This window comes from Pseudopodoces humilis, chromosome 3 (genome assembly GCF_049639895.1).
Source record: "Pseudopodoces humilis isolate 2021_Gansu_Grassland_sample_001 chromosome 3, ASM4963989v1, whole genome shotgun sequence".
NCBI classification, from domain to species: Eukaryota; Metazoa; Chordata; class Aves; order Passeriformes; family Paridae; genus Pseudopodoces; species Pseudopodoces humilis.
In genome coordinates, this window is record NC_142202.1 from 10045618 (window position 1) to 10071055 (window position 25438).

General features: G+C 45.6%; 1 protein-coding gene and 1 long non-coding RNA gene across 17 annotated transcripts in view; both read right to left on the reverse strand.

The window, feature by feature from the left end:
- EHBP1 (EH domain binding protein 1) overlaps positions 1 to 1052 on the reverse strand; it is a 206078-nt gene extending 205026 nt beyond the window's left edge. For all 14 annotated transcript variants that reach the window (XM_088053031.1, XM_088053030.1, XM_088053025.1 and 11 more), the window contains exon 1: positions 640 to 1052. In XM_088053031.1, coding sequence (XP_087909157.1) covers positions 640 to 743 — 104 coding nt within the window. In that variant the 5' untranslated portion in view covers positions 744 to 1052. The remainder of the gene's footprint in view (positions 1 to 639) is intronic.
- A 6367-nt stretch (positions 1053 to 7419) lies between these two features.
- On the reverse strand, positions 7420 to 23423 carry LOC106628303 (uncharacterized). Of its 3 annotated transcripts, XR_001331628.2 has the most exons (5): positions 23303 to 23423; positions 20865 to 21034; positions 18341 to 18521; positions 13556 to 15033; positions 7420 to 7524 (listed from the first exon to the last, which is right to left on the reverse strand). It is a non-coding gene; the product is annotated as an uncharacterized LOC106628303 (long non-coding RNA). The 3 variants fall into 3 exon arrangements; XR_015772218.1 differs by lacking the exon at positions 7420 to 7524 and having other exon boundaries at positions 13479 to 15033; XR_015772219.1 differs by lacking the exons at positions 7420 to 7524; positions 23303 to 23423 and adding an exon at positions 22690 to 22818 and having other exon boundaries at positions 13479 to 15033.
- Positions 23424 to 25438: the final 2015 nt, after the last annotated feature.

Sequence of the window (25438 nt, forward strand, 5' to 3'; positions counted from 1 at the left end):
AGGCAATTCTCAAAGACCTGCCTCTTGCCTCTTCCTGTTAAAAGCTGGAAAGGAAAAAATGGAAAAGAAGGAGAAATATGACCTCCTCACGTAACGAAGTCAAAAATCAAAATGGGCATCCAACCCGTATGTCCCATGACCACTATGTCCAGGACTGATCTCCAAAGCCTCCAAAAACACAAAGTTTGTCAAAAAACACAAGTGTCTGTAGATAACCCCCAGTGTCACCAAGCTGAATTGGAAGTTGGAAAACAGCTCATGGGAAATATTTAAAAAAAAAAATTAAAAAAAATAAAAACCAAACAAAAAAGCCGCACTAAAAACCCAACAACCAAAACCACGCCAAGTCACAGATGCAGGCTAACAAACTACCCTCCTCTGCAAGGTAAAAACAATGCCAGCCTAGAAAATCAATAGTACAGAACAAATCCAGCAGGTCCAGGGTAACCATGCAGCAAAGCCAGTAGTCACTGAAAAAAACAGCTCATGTAGCTACTTCTGCAATGGGCTGGCAAGAGAAGGTAAGGGGATGCGAGAGCAATGCACCCACCACACAAAACACAGCGAGCCACATCCTTTCTATTTCAGCACCAGCAACTTACTCCATCATTTTTTACAACAACATGAGCTGCTTCTTACCATTTTTTAGTGCACTCAACCATCAATTCCTGGTAAGAGGCCACAAACTGGAACTTGGATGCATGTTTCCCAACACGCTGCAGTCTTTTCCAAACTGAAGCCATGATGGTGAGAAATACCAGTCCTCTTACACAGCAACAACTGCGTGAATACCAATGTAGGTTTCAAAGAGCGTGTGTGCTTGATATTAGGAGATTTATATACAGACACAGTAAAAAGAGTGTGTGAGAAACTTGATGGGATGTCTACAATCCATATTCTGCCTCCCCCCTCCTCAGGGTAAATCCCAGTCTAGTGGAATGGCTCATCACTGGCCAGGAGCAGCATGCAGTAGCAGTAGACAGGTAATGGAAAAGAAGTTCTCTCATGGAATCATCATTCTTCACACAGTAGGTGAAGGGACGACTGCAGGACTGGAAGACAAATAAGACAGGGAGAGAAGGCATTGGTTAATACACTTCATACTAAGTGCTGCAATTGCACGTGATCTCATACCTTTCAAACAACTACAATCAACCACAAGAATATACCCCCTTCCTGTTGTCACACACTTACACACATTCCCCCCCCCAATTAAATAAATAAAAATACTGCAGCAATTTCAGGAATTCAAACCACGAGACTGTTCAGAAACATATCAACATATCCTATTATCAGCAGCATCATAATTGGCAACAACAACAAAAAAGGGCAGCTCAGGGCCACACCGAATCCTTGTGAAGCATCTCCGGGAAGCAATGCAAAGTGGCTGAGGTACTGCCAATATGCACCCAGAGGGAGGGACACGGGGAGATGAAGTTCTTTGTCTTGATGACAAAAGGTGTAACAGTTGTTTCCTGTAACACACCTCCAGCTTTCATTTCTCTGTCCAAAGAGAAGGATCAGCCAAGAAGAGAGAAAGGGAGTGTTGCTGCCCAAATGCCTGTGCCAGGGTGAGGAGGAGGACAAGAGAGGAAGGGGCATTTCCCGAGTCCTGGCTACCCAGGATTCCCCATCTTCCTCGCTGCATCATGTTGAAATGGAAATGCCTCTCCATCCTGCACTGAGGAATGATCATCAGGGAGGTGAAAAGGGAGAGAAACACAGGTGGGAATCCTCCCTCGAAGGAAAGCAGCATCTGCGCTGGGTGCGGAGGGAAAAGCCTTTTCAATAGGAATATAGGGAAGCACAAGCTGGCCGCAGCTGGCGAGAAGTCAGGGTAGGATGGCAGCAAGGCTGGCGAGGCGACTACCTGAAGCAGAACGGCCCCTGGGAAGGGGGGGTCCCCACGGAGCCCCGGGGCGAGGAGCGCCCCGCTCCGCCTCAGCAGCCCGTGTCACCTCCGCGCCCAGCCCGCCGGGGCAGCGCCCCCCGCCCTTGGCCGGGAGCCGAAGCCGTTTAAAAATTAAAACGCCACCGGCGGGGTGCAAGGAAAGGAGCGGCGGCTGCGGGAAGGGGCGGGCGCCCCCCCGTGCGGCACTCCCCTGCCGCCGGCTCCTCGCGGGCGGTCCCGCCGGGCGGGCGCGCTGGCACCACACGGCAGGCGAGAGTCAGCGCTGCCGCTGCCCATTACTGCAGCAGCCCCGCCGCCGGCAGCGCCCTGCGGCTGTCCCCGTCCTCCCGCAGCCTCATGGCGAGCACCGCTCCCCCGCCGCTCTCCGCGCCGGCCGGGCAGACAGCGCGGGTCGCAGCGCGCCTCACGCCGCCACCATCGCCCTCCTGCCGGCGCTGCGCCGCGCCTCACCCCGGCCCGCCGCTCCCCCGCCCCCGCCGCCCGCCGGGGCCCCGCCCCTGCCGCGCCATTGGCCCCATCGCGGGCCCTCCGCAGTCCATTGGATACTGTGCCTGTCAATCATCCCGAGCAGCGGAGGGGGGAGGTGGTGAGCGAAAAGGGGTTCGCAGATCCTCATCTCCCGCCCCCAGCTCCACCTCTGCTCTGACTGGTCACAGAGCCTGAAGAGGCGGGGCTACTTGTGAGGAGGGGCTACTCGATAGGTCAGTATGGCCGTCTGTCAGCGCGAAGACGCCCGGCGATTGGCTGCGGCGCTTCCGACAGGCGCGGGGTGGGCGCGGGGAGAGGAGAGGGCTGTCAGGGGATGGGCGTGGTCCCGCCACCGCCCCCAGGACTCGCCGCCGCGCCAGGGCCGGGGAGCGGCGGGAAGGGAAGGGCCGGGACCGGGGCAGGGACCGAGGGAGCCGGGGAGGGAACCAACGATGTCTCCCGCGAGGTGGGCGTGGGGCGGCTGAAGGGAGTGAGCGGCCCCGGATGGAGGCGGCGGGAGGGGAGGAGGAACCGCGGCGAGGGAGAGTCCCCGTGCGGAGGGGCTGGTCAAGCGCCTGGCCTGACCCGAGTCCTGCAGCACAGGCCCCGGTCCTTTTGGCGCTCCCGAGTTCGGGTGCGGATGGGAAATTGATGGAAATGGAATACCACAGGCAGGACGATGTTTCTTGGCTGATTTAACCTGCGTGCTCAGGGAACAGCGCCCAGGCGGCGGGGGCTGGATGTTCTGCGCAGTTTGATATTAAAGTTTCCGCAGGGGAGAACGGAGCAGTGAGAGCGGTGATCCCTGTGGGATGCGGCTGTGAATTCCCCTTAGCCACTCTGGCTGAGCGCTTCTCCAACACTGCAGTGCCATGGGGGAGGTGTCGGGACCCAGATGCAAACCTTCGGTGCTGGGTTCCAGTATTAATCTAAAATTAACCCGTGGCTTAGTCCGGTTCCCGCTGCTTGTTGCCCCACCTGCCCTCCGGACACCTGTACGGTTGTGTTTAACTTTGGGATCCCAAAGTGCCATTGCTGTAGGTGAATTCCAGAGTTGGATAGCGTGGTTGTGCGATCTCTGGGAGTTAAGCCTAAACCTCTCAGCCAGCCAAGTCAGAAATTAAGCCAGCTATCAAGTGGAAGCACAGGGAAATAAGGAAGATAATGCAGTGGAGCTCCGAGAGCAGCTGTAAAATTGAAGCCTCGGGGCTTTGCAGTCCTCTGTGCTCTTTCCCACGACAAACCGAATGGAGTCCAAGCCTGATCCACAGTCTGGGAAGCTCCTTATCCCAGTGTTTTCCTCCTTTCCACTAAGCTGCCTCTCGCTGTGCTGGCATATCGAAGAGACTGCCAGCATTTAGTGGCTGGAGTGAAAGGAGAGAAAGAATGTGTGGATGGCTACAGGCCTAAGCTGAGCTAAGTTACTTTGGAGAGGTTGAATATTTAGGCTATTGAAAAGGTCAGCCCTTTGCTTATAATGTATTACTCTTCAGCCTTTACCCCAGCTGCTAGAGGGTGTGCACTTGGAGCTGTCCTGGAAGAGGCAGTGGTTCTCCTTTTTTTAAAGTGTTACACTGAAATGTTGCAGGCAGTTGTACTACTCATACATATTTTCTTGGGAAATATTTTTTTTTCCTCCCTGAATATTTTTGAAGTTAAAAGCTGAAGATTTTGTACATTTGTCTTAACATATCTGTCCCAGTTTTGCAGCTGGTAACAGGGTAATTCCAACACACTTGAGGGAGACATCACTGGGCTTTTTAAGTGCAGATCACCTGCTTAGGATTTGGGAAATGAGGCCAGAATTTCCAGAACACATCAGACTGAGAACATGCAGTATGGAGCACACAAATGCTTGGTTCTGACTTGGAAAATACCAGATGGAAAACTGACAGCTGTGAAGCGGATCAAGCAAGGCAATTCAAAATTCCGGTGGCCCTGAGGAGAACCTTGGTTCTTCATAACAGAGAAATATCAAGTAATCAGTTGTGCTGATCTTATAAAAGTTGTCTTTACAACAATATTCTATTACCAAAAGTTAATCCGTGAGCTTCTCTGATTTATCTCCTGAATAACCTGCAGCACCCAGGCTAATTCCTAAGACATACCTATGACCAAGATCTTACTGTCTCAAACTAGGGAAAGTAAAGTAAAATAAATAATATAACAAATATATATTAAGTAATAATAGTAAATATATAGTAAGTAATAATTGTAAAATAGACATTTTCTGTCCAGTGGAATAAACACAGATGGTCTGGTGGTTTGTTCAGTGACTTGTGTTTCAAACATCATTATTTATTAACATTTTCCATTTCCTTCATAGCTTTTGGATTCAAGTTACACCAGGCCTGGGGGGTACACGGTGTAAGGCTGCTTTTGCCTTTGTTGTATGTGGAAAAATACAACACAGGCAATTATCCTACAAATTATCTGTTTTACAGTTTTTAAGAGCAGCCATCCTCAGTTCTTGAAATTTTGGGGAAAGCCTTAGGAGATTTCAGAGGATGTGAGGAATTACTGTGGGAGGAAGGGCAAGATCTTTAGCTACAGATTGGAAGCTAGAGGCCACCACAGCATTCTCAGGTTACTGGACTGAATCTATCATCAGACCAACTCAAAAGCTCTTGTGACTTCTGCTGCCAGCTCGCAGCTCAGAGGAACCAATAAATGGCAAAAAGGGATTAGCAAGGGCATGGATGAAGAGCCCCCAAGCTCCTCCTTGGGTCAGAGCACTCAGATGGGTCAGCAAGGAACCCCTGTGTTGACTTCATATTGCAAATATCTCTTGACTGGTCCTGCTGGCCACAAGCCTGGTTTGTGACAATTACCCAGCTCAAACCTCAGCTCAGCTCAGAATCTGAGCCAAGCTTTGGGGAAATGGCCTCATTTTTACTTAATCCAATATTATGAGCTTGAAAACAAGCAAAGCTGGTTAAACCGAAGTACCCAATGCTCTCTTTTAAGGTCAGTAGCTGAGTGAACAACTCTTGTTTAACTTCCAGAAGGGTCCTGATTACAAAAAAAATGGTGCTTCATTTTATGTACAGTGTCAAATCTCTTGTGCAAACAGGAAAAATAGTCATGATGAATAGAGGGGTACAGTCTTATTATTTAATACGTATGACACAATCTATTTAAACCATATGCACGTGACATCTGCTGCCTTTCTGCTGCCTTCCTTGCCTATGGAAGGAAAGCTGAGGAAGTGTATTTGTGTGTATTTGAGTTGTTTGTGTATCATCTGTGTTGTTCTGGAAGTGACATGGGACAGGATGCTGCCAACTGCTCAAACTGGGAAGTTGCTGGGGCTGAGCAGGGAGGCCCCAGAGCAACCTGACCCTGTTCTTTATAAGCAGCTGATTTCACTGAGGATACCTTTACTATCTGAAAACTCGTGCTCTGTGGCTTCTCTTTTCCCCTTGCTATCTGGACACTCAGACTCCCTCACAATCTCCACAGAAATCCCTGTGTATTTTTTTTCTGGATTTTGCCTCCTGCTCCCTGGCTTTGACTGGTGGTGGAAGAATTCAAGTTTCCTGGCCCAAGTAGAGAGATGATCTATGCTCTGTTTCTGTTATTCCCTGTCAAGCATTAAAGCTCTCCAGCCTCTCCCTTATCCTTCAACGCCTCATCATCAGTGTGACTAAGGACATGTTGTTCACCATTCGAGAAATGACCTTTGCTAGGAATAGGTGTCATAAATCTCAATTTCCCTGTCCTTCTGTACGTGAGCCTGCAGAAATGTCACTGAGGAAATCAAGGAATTGGATTATGTCAGATTTGCAGGAACATTCCGCTTTCTGAGGCAAAGGTTTGTGTACGAGGTTACCTACACCTGCCACGTTTTAACCTCCTTGTATTTCTAGATCCCATCAAACCTTTGATCCCCTGTTAATGAAAGTAGTGCAGAATTTGCACTGACCACAGTAATGTGTAAAGTTCCATCCTCATGCTCCCCAGGATGTCCCTAACTGGTGTTTTACACCATAACATTCTGTTCTGTAACAAGTAACATTACATTGTCTGCTCATTTTCTTTGTTTCTTCAGATCCCAACAGTAATTTAAAAATCCATGTGTATGTGTATATATGTGTATAGATATACATAACAAATCACAGTATAGATAGAAAAAAAAAAGGAATTTTTTTAAGCCTCCATTCTTCATTTGTTTCTTGTTTGTTGCTGATAAAATTCCATTCAGATGTCATTTCACATGGTCTGGTAACACCCAGCAGCCATTCTGTGTTGGAGGGAATAATGTTCTGAATATTCCCTCTGCTAAATATCAGTGATAGTTGAAAGGAGTTGTGTGTGTGCAATATCCCATTTTATTTGTGCTGTGAAAGCTTGACTTTGAGACTGGCAGCTGGGAAAAGGCAATTCCCACATTGCAGAACCAGACAGCCCAGCTCCTATCACAGCCTAGACTGAAAACAGATCATTTCAGCAACACTCCCAGCTGTGTCCAAGGCACACACACTTAAGAAGCACCACCATTTGTTCTTGCCTTGCCAGCAAAAGTAGTAGATGTTAGGATGCATTCTGGTGGGGTTGTGTTTGGTTACCACTCTTGCCCAGGCTGAGGCAGGCAGCCCAGCCTGGCTCTTGCCTATGGACCAGCCCAGGCCAGATACCAGCAGAGCTGTGTACAGGCACCCACCCTCTGAAATCCAGAGCCTGCCCCCTCGGAGAGCCCTGCTGCCAAAAGCAATCTGCAGAGCCAGGAGCTGGGGTAACTCACCAGCACTTCTTTCTTACAGATTGTTTGTTCTCCCACTCCCTTTCTGTGGTTGGTGAGACCCTGTTGTGCCTTCCCTCCAGACTCCGTGCCAGAAGGGGTACTCAAAATGCCAGTTCCCCAAGAGGCAGCCTCATGTCACAGCCCCTTTGCTCTCCTGTGACCATTATGCCACCCCAGAGGCACCAGGTACCCCTGGCCTGCTCCTCTTAACCCCACTGCCCAAAGTCTTGTAGGCAAAGTCAAGCAGGATGGTTCAGAAAAAGAGCAGATGAAAAACATCCTCACCTGTCTTTCTTTTATCTCCCCTCTCTTGTCTGGCTGACATTCTTCCCAAAGCACTCAGCAGTAAAGGGCGTGCTGTATTTATCTGCAGAGGAGGGCAAGGACAGGAGTTGCATTCCTGAAATGCAGAAGTCAAAATGCAATTCAGCCTGTGGAAGCAAGAGCAAAGATGGGGTGCTGATGGGGGAGACCCCATGCTACAAAAAGCATTTCCTTGCTCCAGATCAGAACACTCTGGATTAGTGATGCTTTCTCCAAGTTTATTATCAACTTGCTTGTCAGTCAGCTTGCAAAGCTCTGAGTGAGTTTTCTCATTTCCTTTTGATACCCATTAAATTGTTTGCACCTTTTAGTAGCCCTTGCTTCTGTCTTCTGGAAAAAAAAAAAATTAAAATCGAAAAAGCAAAAGGAGCAGCCTGTATTTTGTCCATAAATAGCAACTTCCAATTTTTTGTCATGCTCGGTGTCTCCTGTACCCTTTCCAGTTCTTCAATACCCTTCCTGTGTGGTCTCCCTGGCTTTTTTGCAGAGTATAATTATGCTTGTATATGACATCCTGCAGCACTAATGAGGCAAAGAATGCCTTCCTCCCTCTCTTTTTAGAATAAACAGCACACAATGTGGCCAGCAGGAGCAGGGCAGTGATCACTGCCTGCACTAGGCACTGGTAAGGCCACACCTGGAGTCCTGTGTTCAGTTTGAGCCCCCAGGACAAAAAAGACACTGAGGTGCTGAAGAGTGTCTGGAGAAGGGCGGTGAAGCTGGGGAAGAGTCTGGAGCACAGTTCTGAGGAGGAGCAGCTGAGGGACCTGGGGTGGCTCAGCCTGGAGAAAAGGAGGTTCAGGAGGGACCTTATCTCTTGCTACAACTTCCTGACAGGAGGGTAGATCAAGGTGGAGCTCTTTCTAAGAGCTATGGGAGAAAATAAGAGATGGAGCAAGTTCAGAGGCAGACTTGTTTCCTGGCTCCCATGCCCATTTTACACGATCCTGGCTATGACAAATCTCTGATTAACCTGCTGTAGATGCTTCATGGTGGCACTAAGGAAACTGCAGTGGTGGGGATGTCAAGGAGTAAAGGTTGTACAGCCCCATGCATTTTTTTGTACTCTGATCCTATTTATCTGAAAATCAGTGGCTGGACATGCAATCAGAATAATAAGCTGGCAACATGTAAAGTCTTTTATCTGCATTTCTGTAACTACCAGAAAAATCATAAAATATAACACAGCTGTCTCTAAAGATTATTCAGGAAACTCCTCTTTGCCCAAATATAATATATGTCACCTTTCAAGAGAAAGCCTAGTTAGCTTTGGATCTATACCATCAGTCATCCATGCAGTTTATCAGTATCAGGGGTAGATTTCCTTGGAGTACAGGCATTTGGAATGCACAGGTCATCATAGATCAAATCTGAGGCTTTCTTGGAAGCCAGTGGAGAGGCAATTACCTTATAGATGTGACAAGACAATCTGTTATGTAAAAAGGTGCTCCTACCAGACTAAGGGGGAAAAATTGTAGCTAACAGCTTGTACAACCAGAATCCCAAACATCACACAATGGGACATTGGTGCTTGAGGAAAAGTATCTCAAAGCACAGAGTAGAAATATGTATGTGTGGTGTGGCCTTCAGCCTGGAGATGAGGTGCAATTATCACAGTTACAGCTCATGAAAATGAACCCCAAGGACCTGCTCACGTATGCAAGACATTCAAGTGGACAAGAGTTTGCAATAATGGTGTTGGGCAGGCATGAAATGGTGTGGAGAAACTCAGCTTTGAGAAGACAAGCAATTAACTGTGTTGTAAAAATGACTGCAAAGTTTCCTGCTCCTACTTTTAATACCTCGGCAGCCACCCAGTTCAGATAAATATCTCTAGCTAATCTGGAAATTAAACTAGATAATCACAGCCAAGTTAGATAATTCCAGACTCAGAAACTGTTCTTCATTTTGCCCAGATTAACCAACAGGGATTTAAATAGTGTTGCAAGTTATTTTTATCACTAATCTCCCTCTATACTTTTTAGACTGTATGTATTAAAGCCACACTGTCAGAAAACATGGGGACAGTTATCTTCCAAAAATAAAAGAGATGACAAATGGGATGTAGGACTTATTTTGCCAGATCATGGTCATGTTTGGGGTCCTCCTGTTTCCCCCACTTCACGATTTTATTTCTGTTAAATTCCCCTGCAAGGAATGACATGCAGCCTTAAGGACATGTATCCCTATGGCAGAGTCCTCAGTGAGTGCCAGGCTGAAGGAGGAGGTTGATCAGTGTAGGTTTCATCCATGGTCTTGGGATGGGAAATGCAATTTTTTTTTCTCTGACTAGCTTTAGGAATCTTACTGACTCTTCACACATGCCTGGAAGGAGTGACTGCTCTGTCAGTCATGTAGAGGGACAATAGAAAAAAAAAGGGAAATCTCTATTTGGGGTTACTTCCTAAGTCAAGATAGGTGACACTCTTATGCCTGGGGCAACCTTGAATCACCAGCTTTGAAGTTAAAGATCTGGAGGTGTATATGGGTTTCTCTCCACTAAAAAAAAGTAAAATCCCAAAACCTCAGCAAATGTGGTCCCAGCCCAGGTCAAGTGCTGGGAACAATTCCATTGCTGCACTAAAGAGATGCAACTTAATCAATCACCAAAATACCTTCTTTTTAGTCCTAACTAGAGCTCCAGAGCTCAGCAAAGTACCTGCACAGCAACAGCACAAGGCTGGTAGAGGCATCTCAGCATCTCTCTTCCTGGCAGAAATTCCTGTATCAGCCAAGCTAGCAGAATCTGTCTGTTTTGGGAAACAACAGATATATCAAACATTCTGGCAAAGCCCAGGAGAAATGACAGTTCAATGATGTTGAAAAGAAAATTATCAGAGAGAGATTAATTTGTCTGACAGTATGTCTTTATGCTCTCCACTGAGGAAGAACAAGAGTCCTTTCATGCATATTGAATTTACTCTGGTGTGAGTCAACCTCTGTCAGTAGGGCTCTAAGTGCTGCCGGTTTAGTAAAATATGTGATTGCTGCTACATGGCACCTGCCCCCTGCACACCTCAGAGCACCAAAGCTTCCCAGCCACAGCTTCTGCTGCCAGCAATGCTCGTTTTACACCATGGTTTGGGGCATAGCATTCAGAATATCTCCTGCACTATCCATCAAAGTGTTTGCTTAAGGAAACAGACAGAACAGCCAAATGCAGGGCTGCAGGCCATGGAAAGCCCAGAGTCTGGTTTTGGAGATGCAAAGAGGTAAGGGAGCAAACGGTGCCTGTTAACAGGAGGGGCAGTCCCAACATTTCTCACGTGACTTTGCAGGTGAAGTACCCTGCACTGCTGGCTGCCAGGGGCCATGTCTCTCTGCAGAACACAGCAAAACTTGACCACGTTTTGCCACAGCCAGCCCTTGGCTGTGGTGGTGTCGCAGCTTGTGCAGAAGCAATAATCCCTGAACAGGTGCAGAATGATGCTGTAGAATAGTGAAGACATAGAACAATGTTCTACTCAGAGTGCCTGCAGCAGATGTGTATCACACACTCACCATCCATTCTCCTTCTAAGACATCCATGAGCTAAAAGTTCAGATACAAAGTAAAGTCCAGAAGTTTCAGGTCCTTTTTCTGATACTTAAAAGATGCCAAACACAAATGACAGTGGTATGGATTTTGCCTTATGCTCCTGCTGTTCTGCACAGCCCAAAGGTGGCAGCAACCCAACTGAACTCATGGGTTGTTTCTTTCCTGGGAGCAGGCAGTGACACATGAAGCAGCAGGAATGGTGTGTCACTCCCCAGCTGTGTCACAGCTGGGATCAAGGACAGAATCACTGGGGGACTGCTGTGTCCCAGTATGGCTGGGCAGCGAGAGTGCCACTTGGGAGGCTGCAGCAGCTGGCATCCTGAAGAGCAACCCCACTGCACCCTTCTGCTGGCCTGCAGATCCTGGTGTGCAGTGCAGCAGCAACAGGACAGCTTCTTCCATCGCAGGGTTTTCTTTTGCCAGCCTCTTTGCTGAGAGGGCAAACTGCACAGACAGTAAAACTGAGCAACTTAATGTGAGCCTGTTGTTTACTCAAAGCATTGCCCAAACTACTTATTTTCCCTTGCATGAATCTTGGTACTGTTGGAATGAGTTGAGCCAATCTTCCCACCCAAAAGATGAACCAGAAACTGTCACAAGGTAAGGCATGAGAAGTTTGTCTAAAGTACAAAGACCCAAACAAAGAGGGTCTGGCACCTGGCAGCTTCAATAACCGTAGATGCCCTTCAGCTTGATTGACCCACTACATCAGTCCATGCTGACCTCACTGCTCACCACAAAATTGAGATGCATTCCTCAGCCCATGGCAGCATCACCTCAGTGAGACTAAAATAAAACCCACTGAAAGGTTTTATATAATACCAAGGCTACAAGATCTCTAATGTAGTTTTCTTATTGGAGCAAGAGCCAAGTACAGCTTAAATTCATTAGCTAATGGCCTGTGACAATGAAGGACAAAGACAATTATTATGCACATTTCCAAGCTGATTGTTTCTGTGTGAAGAAAATGCAACAAATTATTGTTCTCCTATATTAACGTACCATAAAGGATTACTATCATATCTATTTCAAAAAATCCCTATCCCTTTCAAAATGCAGATGAATGCCAGATAAATTTGATTTTTATAGATGAAAGCTTGGTGGAAAAGTCAAGATTTTATTAAGGCCATGGACAATCACATTACATTTTATATGATATGATGCCTTCATTACTGATTCAGGAAATTGATCTCAGGACATTTTTTTCTACTGAAGGCTTACCAATTCTCTGAGTATCTCTCATGTATCTTAAACACTTATCCTTGGATATAATAGTCAGAGGCATTCTTAATAGCTGCTTGTATTTATAGAAAAGTCAAAAAAGAAATACAACAACATCGTAGACTCACAGAATCATTGAGGTTGGAAAAGACCTCCAAGATCATCGAGTTCAACCTTTGACCAATCACCACTTTGTCAACCAGACCATAGCACTGAGTGCCACGTCCACTCATCGATTACTGTGTTCAGTAAGGCACTTATCCCTGGTCATAAAAAGAGATCTGGTTGGCCAGGCAGGACCTGCCTTTCCCAAACCCATTCTGGCTGTCCTTGATGCCCTGGTTGTCCTGTATGTGCTGTGTGATCACACTCAAGATCTGTTCCATAACCTCCCCAGGCACTGAGGCCAGGCTGACAGGCCTGGAGTTCCCCAGATCCTCCTTCCAACCCTTCCTGTGGATGAGTATCACACTGACCAACCTCCAGTCACCTGGGACCTCTGTGGTCAGCCAGGGCTGATGGTGAATGATGGGCAGTGGCTTGGTGAGCCCTTCCAGCAGCTCCCTCAGAACCTTCAGGTGAGTTCCATTCTGCCCAATAGACTTGTGTGCATCTAAGTGGCACAGCAAGTCACTACCCACCTTCTCCTAGACCACAGGGGGTCTTTTCTGCTCCCTGTCCCTGTCTGCCAGCTCAGGGGGATGATTGTTCTAAGGATAACCAATCTACCCTAATGTGGAAAGTGAAAATTATTTCATCACTTCCAGAAAAATGTATGGTAGATCACACTCTGTAATCCTTGAAATTTTGTAATGCCGATTGGTATCGAAAGCACTGAGGAGAGGATGTGTCACCTTAGTCTGCCAACTGCTGTAAATTCAGATGAAGCAGGACCCAGCCAGATCTCCCACAGTTTCAGGGGCCTGTTCTGTACTCATGTACATGTGGAGCAGTTTGGCAGCTCTGACAAGAGGCTCCTGTCCTGCATTAGGTGAAAAAGGGGAGGACTGACTCCATCATCCATCAGCGGTGATGGCTTCCTCTCATCTTCAGTGGCAATTTGAGTTTTTCTGAAGCTGTGACTGCTTTCTCATCCCTTGCCCCTTTCCCAAAAGGTACTGGATAACTAAGTCAAAAGACACTTCTCCCAGCATTTGAGTAAATGACCCACAACTCTAGTAACACCAAGCAAGCTTTGCAGAGGAGCACAAAAGGCCTGGGTTTAAGCACAGCATTCTCTGAAGTTAGATATTCAAGTAAGCATCCACCCATTGTTCTCACAGACCATGCAGGACTACTCAGAAGCCCACTTGGGGCAGCAACCCATCCTCCTTTCCCTCTGTACTCACTCCCAGAGTGTTGCTCACGGTGTCCCAGTTATTTTGGAGTTAACAGGTCATTCTCACAGGGCTTGACAAAATCCCAAACTCAGTTATCCTCTAGTGACAAGCATGAGCAGGAAGCCTCCATCAGCAAGGGCTCTGTAATCCATCCTGAAATGAAAAAACTCAGGGAATTCTGGTGTCCCAGCATGGCCTGGAATCTGCCATTACAGCTGGTCCAAGGGCTTTGAGGTGCACTGCAAGGCTTTTCCCTCTTGTTCCTCCCCCCGATTCCACAACCCCAACTTTCTCTTTGCAGCTGACACTTGCAGTATAAGCCACTGAGGCTGTAATAAAATGCTCAACACTAACGATATATATGGAGTGTTACAGATTATGAAATTCAATGTCATTTTTTTAGAAGTCATAAAAACATTATCTGATTCCCAGTAGCCCCCAGAGAGACTCTGGAATATGTTTATACACTGAAATGTCAAAATCATAAAGTGCCTGCTTTTGCACTATTTATTTTTCGTGTGGTGAAGTAGTTATTACGTGACATTTTATAAATACAGTGACTCAGAAATAATTAGTGTGCTGAATAACAATCTTTCCACTCTAATACAGCACCATACATTTTAAACCCCCATTTTTCATGAGGCACTCGCACAGTGTAGCTTAAATACTACAAATAAAAATGAACTCTGGAGGGGGAAGAACAATTCTGCTGTTGAGTTTTGGTTTCTTTTCCTTCCAAGGGAGGTGTACTGATAGTCACGACAGCAGGGTTAGGCAACAAGCAGCAGTAACTGTGCTCCCCAAAGGGCAGGGACAAAAGAGGCAGCATGTCTCAATGTTATGACACAAGGGAGAGCTTCCAAGAGAGTATCACATTAGCAAGATTAAAATTAACAAAAACACTGAACAAAATCCTTCCTTGAAGGAAGGAGATGATTTAAAATTGCTTGTAATTAATACTGGAGAAACAACACTGCACACAGCCCTGCTCTAGCCAAGAAGTCTTCCAGATTTTCACTGCTCAGCTTGTAATACTCCTACTTACTATTTTTTTTTAAACACACAGTGGATTTTATTGCCTTTTTTAGCTATTAATACGCAACCAATTATAAATTGTGAGTTGCAGCACTGGGTAATTTCCCTTCAAGAATGCTAAGCAGATTCTGTGCTGTATCAGGCCATGTGACAGCACAGCAGCTACCATCCTCTCTTGACTTTTTTTTAGCAGCAATTCCTAAACACATGCTCAGCAGGAAAACTGGAGCAAGCCCCATCTTAGGACCTCCTTGTGACGCTGTTTTTTAACTTTTTGGATATTCTGCCTAAAAATAAAAGGAAAATTTAGGATTTAACTCAAGTTCTCAGGGGTGGAGATTCAGATGAACAATAGGAAATAACAGTAGTATTTATTGCATCGTGGAGGTACTTGTCTTATTTTCTCTCATTGCTGTTGTGCTGGCACCACATTCAAAGCTTCTTCTTGAGGCCTGTCAGAGGAGAGAGGGCAAATTTTAGGTGCAAGGTTAGAAAACTAAAAAGGAAATAGAGAAGGCAGTGTGAACTTTGATTTCATGCAGATGCAATGCACCTCACCCTCTTTCTCTTTTTTGTTTTTCCTGGGATAAAGTACTTGCAATAAAACCACGCTCCCACTGAGTAAAAGGTACCATTATTGTTTTTGATACCCATCTGTGTAAGCATTAATGACAGTACTTGGGCCAAGATGAAGCTCAAGGCAGCTGGCTGAGTCTGCAGCAAGCCCAAGCACCAAGAGCTGTTCCTGAATTTGAACATGAGCATGGAACCAGTAAACACACTAAAGGAACTACAGATGAGGATGCACATCTAGTGTCACTATTTATGCCTGCTTTACACCTCTTTTCTGTTAAAAAAAATCCCTTTACTGTGTAGAAAAATAGTTCTTTACACTGAAATGGAAAAAATGCTGAGACCAGGCAGTACTTTTTATTGTTTTACCATAATCACAGGATTATGGTAAATCACAGGATTACTTGGTGGATGTCAGAACTGGATTTTGGCTGAGGCAATCTAATGCATAGGGACCCTACATGGTAACACAAGCTCAGACATAAAACACCAAGCTGAGGCCAGAGCTGTGATATCTAATTGCCTTTGCCTAGAAACTGCAGTCAGCATTTGTAATCCTTAACAGGGAGTTTCAAAACAGCCTCCAATGTTTGTGAAACCTAAGGCTGAATTTGTGTGCTGCAGTGTCAGGGGAGCTGAGGACACTCCAGGCTTTTTGCTGCTGCGCTGCTTTGTGGTTTCCAGCAGGATGTTGGTGTGTCCTTTCCACTGGCCCCCTCAGCTCCAGAGATCCTTTCCCTCTCCACACCTTCACATCATCTTTCAATCAACAGCTGTTAAAAGAACTTCCAAAAGTGTTTGCAGTTCATAACAGTCTACATTTGAAGATAAATTCACAGTATGGAAAAAAAAAAATCAACTCAAGTATAAAATATCCAGATTAATTAATGGTCCTTGTTTGTTCTTTCTGTTTTATCCTTCACTCCCTCCACCATTTATCAGAGGTCCAAACTGGTGCAAATGACCTGAATGTGTGACACTGAATGTTTGAATGTGTGACAACATGATCCATCTAAGAAACCTAATTCAGAAGCAATATTTTTTTTTTTACTTTTCTTTATTCTTTTCCTTCTCAGAATCTGAGAATGTCCATGGGAGCTTGCTGAGGAACCATTTTGATTTGCCTGTTTGTGTAAAAATAATCCATGTTTCCTTGATTTGTTGAGAATACAACATGCCAGGAATAACTTGCATACTTTGGGAGGTCTTTCTGCTTGTGAAAGTCCAGCATGCTACTGGCTTTATGAGGAGGTCTAAAACATGCTTGTGGAACTTGAAAAAGGTCTTTCCAATGACTAATGCAGTCCATTTGTATGGAGAGCTCAGTAAATTAGCAGAAATGTTAAGTCTTACTAGAAGCAATTGCTCTCTTACGCAAAATATGAAACGGGCTCATCCAGAAAAGGAAATTTTACATCTTCTAGCTAATAGTGAAACAACAGACCATCACAAACTCTTTACAGACTCTTCTTATTTGGACACACTCCACATCCTTCCCCCAGGCAGCATTCTCCTGGCCAGCATAAGCCTCTGGGAGATTCTATCCACGCTGACATCTCTGCAGTTCCAGCCCCAGCCAGGCCCAGATAGCAAAGCAAAAGCAAGCTGAGGGTAACAGCATTTATCTTCAGAATATATGGCAATATGTGTCAAAGAAGAATATCCTGCAGACATGATCTAAAGGGCTGCCATGTCCATAGAGCTGAAAAGGTTTTATGTAGCTTTTTTTTTGTTGTTTGTATCATCTTTAAGTCTCAGTGTTGTAACTAATAGTTATATGTGGGGAGAGCTTAAGGACTTAGCCTTTCTACCTTTGCTACCATCTCTTTAAAGAGTTTACTTATTGATGCATGAAAAGGCCGCCAGTAAAGTTGGGGATGTTGCAACACTTTTATTAGGGAATTTATCTTGTGGGCAGCCTGCTCTAATTTGGTTTATCTCCCAGTGAATATCAGAAAATATAATATGTTGGAGAAACACATGGAAGCCTTGGGATCCCATGTGCTGCACGGTCACTTTTGCTTACATGTGTCCTTCTCAGCAAAGGAGTGATGGCACTTGTTAAAAGCATTTGTTGGTGGACTGAGGGCAACCTGGGAGCTGCACAGGCCCCAGTGCTCACTCTGTGCCTGACCTTCCCATGCAGCAAAAAGCCCCTGCTGGTATTTCTGCCCAGACATTTCTGTGGGCACAGAGGCAGGGATGGTGTTTGCAGTCACACCCACTCACAACTCTCTGCTGTGTGAAAATGCCTGTTCCTTGCTCATCTAGCTTTCAGCTGAAAAGATCTCGAATTTGATTGCATCCCAAGACACATCTGGCTGCAGCACTGCAGATAGGGTCCTTGAAAAACCACAAAGAAAAGGTGTTTAGGTTAAGAATACTCTTGTGATTAAAAAAAAAAAATATTTAAAGTCCTCAAGTGTTTGTTTAAAGAAAATAATTTTCATTAAAATGTTGGCACAATTTCAAGCAATTTGATTTTAATTTTGAAGTGTTGAAAAAAACCCTCAGATAATTTCTGCAGCATTCCAGAACCCAGAAGTGATTGTAGAAAACAAGTCACTTAAGAAATCAACTGCAAAACTAAAATTCATTTCCTGCTTTCTAAGAAAACAAAAAAGGGCCTGAGGCTCTGAAGTCTTTCTGAGAAAGACCTTTTCACAAGCAGTTTTCAAGAAGGCAACTGTGGTTTGCCTTTTTTGCCCTAAACAAAACAGAGTTTGCAGATTCAGAAAGCTTCCAAGAACCGCACAAGATATAGGAATATAAATCATTTACTGGACTTTGTACCAAGTACACTACTTTAAGCATGGCTCAGTTGGACCTGAAAGCAGTCTGAAGTCATTGCATTATGATTTTAAAGATGCTCCATGATGCATATTTTACGACATTTGTGCTCTGAGTTTCATCAAAGCAGAAGTCTGATCATTTTGTATTAGGGTTTTCTTGACTTTAGGATTTAGATGAAACTTGAGGACTTCCTGGCTTCACTGAATCCTCAAGAGGTGCTCAAAATCTGCTGGTTTGCATCCAAAGTCTGACTTAGTTTTCACTAGAACCCACCTATTGGCCCAAATTCTCACAAATTCAGGTCTAGGTTTACTAAAGCTTCAGTTCATTGACCTTGGGTGGAGTTCAGCTCTTTCTTCAAAGAAACCAAGTGAAATTGTGTCTCCAGCTCACCTCAGAGGAGTGAGCAGATCCCAGCCAGGCAGGTTCTTTCACTGAGTTTTTGCTACCAGCGCCACTTGTGACAAGATGTGCCTCCATCCAGCAACGAGATGTTGCAACTTGATGCAAACACAGCTGTTGCTTCACTTTGGTTTCAAGGAAGCAGATTCTGTAAAACATTCTGCCAGGAAAGCTGGTTTCCATTTAGAAAGGAGAAAAAAATTTGAAAAGAAATATAAGACAAATATTTCTCTGAGCAAGCTTTTGAATGCTCTCCTTTGTTAACTAATACAGTTAATAGGACTGAATATGACAACAAGCTTCCCATCAAGAGCATCCCAAACAAAAACTTCAATAGAACTTCTCTATCTCATAGAGCTGATGAGATAGAGCTTCACAATTTTTTTATTTAAGTTTTCCACAGTGTTTTGTTGGGTTTTTTTAACTAGCAATTGCATGCCTCGGATGCTTGGTCCTTACCTTGGGATACCAAAAAGTGACCTTTATTTTGTGGGAGAGAGCTTTTGACAAATTAGGCCATTTTAAGTATTGATAAAAGGCATATAAAAATTTATATATAAAAAAATGCCCATTTGGAAAAGGCAGTCAAGAATTTTTATTTTTTAATCTCACTACCATTCTCTAGATATAGTGTCTACCCCATTTTTTCAGCTCTCCACAGCAGCTTTTTCTGGATTTACCATAATCCTCACATTATCAACATACTCTTCAGCAGCATATTTACTTGAAGGCAGGTAAGAAATTAGAGATAAATTGAATCACTTGATGTAAATTATTCAGGGTGTTAATCCTGATGCATGTGGGCTGGGAAGAGAGGACTGCTTTGTTTGGTTTGGTAGTTCTGCCTCCACTGTGCTTCACACATGTGATAAAGCAAGGGTAATAAATCAGAACAAAGGAAATAGAGGACGAAGGCTTTAGGGAACATGTGTTTTAGAAGAAAAACTTGGCTTGCCACTAAAGCAGCATTGCCTTATAATGGATGTTTAAAATTCAGATGTAGAAAGAGACTGACAAAATGATATAAATACAAGAGACTTGCAGGTCTGTGCAGCTTTCGAACAGTTCTGTGAGCCAGTCCATCTTTGCCAGCCCCTCCTGGGTCTGGACAGGCAGATCCCATGCTCCAAACCAGCAGGATCGCAGCACTGGTGGCAGCACAGCTCATCCTGAAGCAATACTGCAACACATTGGCTTCAACAAAGCAGTAAAGAATTCAGCCCAACCCAGGCAGCTGACACATTGTTTTCCAGGACCACAGCTCTCTCCAGCTGCTGCTGACACGCCTATTGCAAACCCATGCCAGCCGGGAACACGCTGCTGGAGGAATCATTTGCCATCCCTGGGATCTGTACAACCCTCGCACTGCAGTGTCAGGGCAGCAATTTCACACAGCCAGGAGGACTCGGCTGAGACTCTGTTGCCAGCCTTGGGCAGGCAGAAACTGCTCAACAGAGGATCTACTCTGAAGCAGATTTGCCAAGGTGTTTAGGAACCTAGACATGAAGAGGGTGCCCCATGAGTTTTCCCAAGGCCTCCAAGTGGTTCAGGCTCTTCAGATTCAATCCTTGAAATGGGAATTTTCCTCCTCTCTCCCTCCAATCTCCTAAAGAACTTAGTGTATTTGCTTTGCATGGCAAGGTGCTGATAGGATGGGAGGTTGCAGGGGTGGTGTCTGTAGGAAGCTGCTGGAAGCTTCCCCCACATCCCACAGGGCCAATGCCAGCCGGCTCCAAGATAGACCTGCTGCTGGCCAAAGCTGGGACAGTCAAGAATGATGGTAATGCCTCTGTGACAACATTTGTGAGAAGGAAAGAAAAATAGTTATTGGGCATAACTGGACATAACTGCAGCCAGAGAACAGAGGAGTGAGGAGAACAGCTCTGCAGACACCAAGGTCAGTGGAGAAGGAGGAGAAAGAGGTGCTCAATCCACCACACTTTTGAAAGCCCAAGAAGTGCCACTCTGTGTGTTTGAGAACCTGAATACTTCTGCAGAGAGTTTTGCATTTCATGACCCTTCCCCTCCTCCTGTGGGCTGCCCATGGGACTCCCAGCCAGGCTGGTGGCCAAGGTCAGCACTGGACTGACTAGTGCTAAGGGCAGTAAAGCAATCTTGGCCGCTGGCAGGACACAAGAAATCCCAAGAGGATGACAGGGCTCCTGTTTGTCTGTCCTGTGCCTATTAACCTCTGAGGGTAAATGGTCTCTATTTCACTTAATGCAACAGCTTTGCTGCCAGTCTTCTGCCAATACACTTTAGACCAAGTAGTCTAACATTAAATGTATCCCACATACACTTTGTTGTGATATTAGTCTGCCTTTTCAAATTTTCCTATTTTTTCATGCTTTATCCATTCCAAGCCTAAATAAAAGCAAAGCTCAGGTTCCAAGAACGGAGGGGTGACTAAGGTGGGGGCTGTGAAAAGGAATAGAGAGGGAATAGAGCTATAAATGGAATCAGGGAAGCATGGCTTGGGGTGATTAATGAGCTTACATCTGTGACAAGTACTTACTATAAACAGCAGGTAGAGAGGCAAAGCCAGCAGCAGAAAGTGCTCAAGAGCAAAGGAGGTGGAGCTGTGCCCCCCCTCATCAGCAGTGACCCTCCTCAGTGGGGCTTTGGGTAGGGTGCACAGCAGGATTTGTAGAACCATCTGGGAGCAGTATGCATCCTTGTGGGAACCTGGGAGAAAAGAGGGATTAAAAAAAAAATACAATTCCCTTACCAGCAGCAAAATAGCAAAGTCCTGGCTAAAGGTGCAGCTAGGAAGTGCCTGTGCTTTTCCCCTTCTTCCCTGGGATTTTCCTCTAGCAGTGGGTATCCCTGGTGCCCACATTGTGGTTTGCAGCTGCCTGGCACATGGGGCAGCTCCAGTGGGGTAGAAAGAGAAGGATTTTGGTAAGACTGAGGGGCTAATGATCAGGTAAAATGCAGTGCAGTTTGGAGCATCTGTTCTGCATTATTCAATAGGATCCCAGCATTATCATTCCTAAGGATAAACATGCAGATGAAGTCTCTGAAATCCTCTTGTTGGTTTAAAAACAGAAAAACACAAGCAAAGAAAAAGTTTCAATGGAAAACAAAACCAAAATCGTTGCCCCCCCTCAAAAAAAAAAAACAACTCTGATGCTTTTTAACATTACACTGTATTGAAAACTGAAACTTCCTCCTTGTTCTCTGTTCCATGATCCATTCCTCTGAGGAAAGCTCAGACTACTGTCAAGTTGTGAGAAAATGGAGAATAGGCAAAACTGGAATTCCCGAGTTGGATAGTTATGGATAAACACAATGCAGACTTTTTTTATAAATAAACTGGCCAAGACTGAATTATTGTTAAAACAAAATATCAATTTTAAACAGTGAAAACAGAAGCTGTATAAACCAAGCTACTCAGAGCCTTTAAAGAAAACTACTGGGTTACTCAACACAGCGAGCCATATGAATAACTCCAGCCCATTCCAGCTTGCTTTTCCCTTGTTTCAGTGCAGAAAAAGTTTCCAGTGCTTGCAGCAACCAGCTCAGCTCACTTTGTTCTTGCTGGGCAGTTTTTGAAGCAGTGCAGAGCAGATGCAATGGGGGTCAGGATCTGATCCCTCACATGCATGGTTTTGAAGATTATCATTCAGGAGAAGCCATTGTGAGGAAGAAAAAATTCTAAGCCCAGAGCCTGAGTTATTTCTCTGACCCTGAATGCTAACAAACATAATATTTTATTTGGCTGGTTATAGAAAACATGTGGCAAATCCTCCCTTTTTGGGGAAGGTTTGTCCTGCAGCACAAGAAGTAAAGAAAAAGAACTGAACTCTATTCTGCCTGTCTCTGCAACGCTCATCCCTGTGCTCACACAAGCTTCTCTCACCTGAATTTTAAGTTCTGGATACATATGATAAATCTATTTATTCTGCAGAAATACCAACAAGGTCCCAATCAAATATTAACATCAAGATCTGCAGGTTGGGTACAAACAGGAAAGCATCCCCATGAAAAGTTTATACTCCAAGCAATATGGGAAGGTTCAGGATAATCAATTATTAAAAAAAGGACATGAAAAGTAGCAAGTTCAGGACAGATTTGAACAGCAAAACACATTCCCCAGTATCCTACTGTATTCAGCAGCAGCAAGAGAATTGTTCAGTGCTCAGGTGTCTTAGATCAGAGTACAAGGCTGAGGACCTACAGGACCTTTTGGGGCTTTGTATTTAAAGTTCCAGTTCTGATTCTGATCTAGCATCAGGCCCCAAATATGGTATTTCCCTGTAATCAACTAACCAATCAATAAAAAAACAAACAAAAAACCACAAACAAACCCAACAGAAAAGGAACAATTACTAACTTACCTACAAGAAACCTTTCACTTATCAGTGAACTCCACCAGCATTTGAAATGGAGCTAAGGAGTGAGAGATATTACAGTGCACAGGAGGAGCACAACAAGAGGGTTGTTTGCTGTTTTCCTCATCCTGACAGCTGTTCCTGATGTACCCAACCCTCTACTAAACCTTCCTTAAGGACATTGTACAAAGGGAAGGGTGCTTTTCCCAGCAGGGTTAGCAGGGCTTTAAGCTGCCAGCCAGCTGGGTGAGTGTGAGTCCACTGCAGCCGCAGGAGGGGAGGCTCAGGCTCCCACCCTTCCCTCAGGAAGGCTAATGCTGTGCCAGCACACACAAAGGGTGCACACACATGTTCTTTGTACTGGCTCAGCTCCAGGGATGCTTATTTCCAGCTGAGGAGCTGTATCAAACACAGTAGAAGATAACCTTTCCAGCCTTTCCATCTGTTCCTGAAGACAAAATGGCATAATAAAGATATTTCTAAATACCTCCAAGCAGGTGGAGGGTAATGAAGTTGGGACAGTGATAGCCATTGCCTTACTTCCTTCATCAGGGACAAATCCTTTAGCTATCCCCTAAAGCCTCTCATCAACTGAGCCACCACAGGACCTATAACTCACCTCCTCCTTTTCCACCAGCTGCCCCCCAAGCTTCCTTGGCCCATCAGTGAGGGACAGATCTTCTGTCTGGGACACCTGTGCCCTGCAGTCAGCACAGCACTTTCTCAGTGGGTTTGCTAATCAGGACACCAGTGATGCCCCCTGAGCTGGGAGCCTGTGACTCAGCTGTGGGCCCGCTGCCACTCGGCAGCTGGCACTTGGCACAGGGGCTGTGTGACTCAGGCTGGCAGGAGCCTTTGGAGATGCCTTCCCTTGATTTATATCTGCAAGGGATCCTTTGTGTTTCGACCCTGTCGTTGGCATGCCAGCCTCACCATAAAAATCTGGAGTTAATTAACTCCACTTTTCGATCACAGCAGCTCTTTCCAGGACGCAGCTTTGTAGGGCTGGCAGTGCTAGCTCCTGCTCCACCAGCCAGCATGGCTGCTGATGCCTTTCACCTTGGAAAAATCCTGTACTTTCACACATGGGCAACCCCAGGGAAAGCACAGGTTTGCAGTGCCTGGTAGTCTGCCTCCATCTTGCTCCATCTCCTTGTCCCTTTTGGTATGGAGTTTGGAGCCTGTGGTCTTGCAACCCTACCCCTAATTGCAAGAAGCCTCTTGGCCCCAGCAAGTTGGGCTCCTCCTCGAGAAATCAGAACATTTCGAAAAAGAAAAAGATATAAAGACAAAAGATGCACATGTCAGTTCATTTATGGAGCTGTATAACTGTGACATTTTACAGAGGGCAAAGGGACTCACACCTGGTACTGCAGCCTTTCTTCTGTGGTAGATTTGTGACTTATTTGTAGGTTATCAGTCAAAAAGGGTGGAAGCACCTTTCACTTCTCAGCAATCCCATGGGACAGGTATGCTTCAGAGCTGGCTACATTCTAGCAGAGTGATTCTCTTACTTTAAGCCATATTTTTGGCTTGTATAAACTGGACTGACATCAGTGGAGCTACATCAATTTACATCAGCCCAAGCACACGGCTCCACATTCTCAGGGATGGGAGCTCAGTTCTGGAAGGTTTTGAGCAGCTCCTTGGTGCTGCAGGCTGGATGCCCCTACAGACAATGAGCCCTACCTGGGAGGATGTGCAAAAGCTCTTTTGCTTTGTGTTACTCTGGAGAAGAACTGAGGCAGTTCTCCTCACAGTGAATGACAATGGGAAAGCAAGAGGAAACATCCTGAAAACAAAATAAAATTTTGTTTAGGACTGAAACTGGGAGCTGAGGCTGGAAGAGAGTTGGAACAGGTTCCAGAGAGCCCCTGATGCACGGGGAACAGCAGGATCAGACTGTGACACTCATCACCCCAATGGGACAGACACAGGGTGTCTACAGCTCTTCCTATGAAGAACTGAAAGGATTGAAGTATTTTCATTCAGACACTCAGAGGAAAATGGGGCAACACAGGATGGCCACGTGTGACCTTAATTAACACTTCAATGCTGGTCCTGTGCAGTGCTGGGCACTTGAGGTGGAGGGATGTGTTCAGACCCCACCCTGTGCATGCCAAACCAACCAAGGCTAAGCAGGGCTGACAGCCATCCTCTTTCTCCAGCCCTTTGTGGAGATTTGCTCCTCAGCAAATCCCTCTTCCAAAAACTGACAAAAATATACGTGTTAAGAAGCTTGGAAACCGGTTTGAGGATTAGGCAGAGCCACAGAGCAACGTTGTATGTTAAATATTTTGATTGTCTGCAGGAACTTTGACACAGGGACAAGCAGCACTTGTTGCAAAACAGGGTTCAGCAGAGGTAACCCCAACATACAGCAGGAGAGCATGAGGAGAGATTAAAGGCTGCTGCTGCTGTTACAGTAAAACATAGGCAAGTACCACAGGCACCTTAAGAAAGATTTTGGAAGAATTTGGGCATCCTGGTTGAAAATCTGTGATCTGGGAGCTCCATATTCCCACTCCACTGCTGCCTAGCCCTGGAGGTGCCTGAACTTGCCCGCTGCCTCCTGTTTTGACTCACAGCCTCCCTGGACGGCTGTGAACCTGCTCCCAGGTGTGGTCAGAGCTGCTCCCATCCAAACATCTCCCCTCCAACTCTCAGGTGAGTCTCTGGCAGCAGGGCTGTCCCCATCCCCAGCAGGAACCAGCAGCAGGAGCACCACAGCCGTCCCAGGCACTGCCTTTTGCTG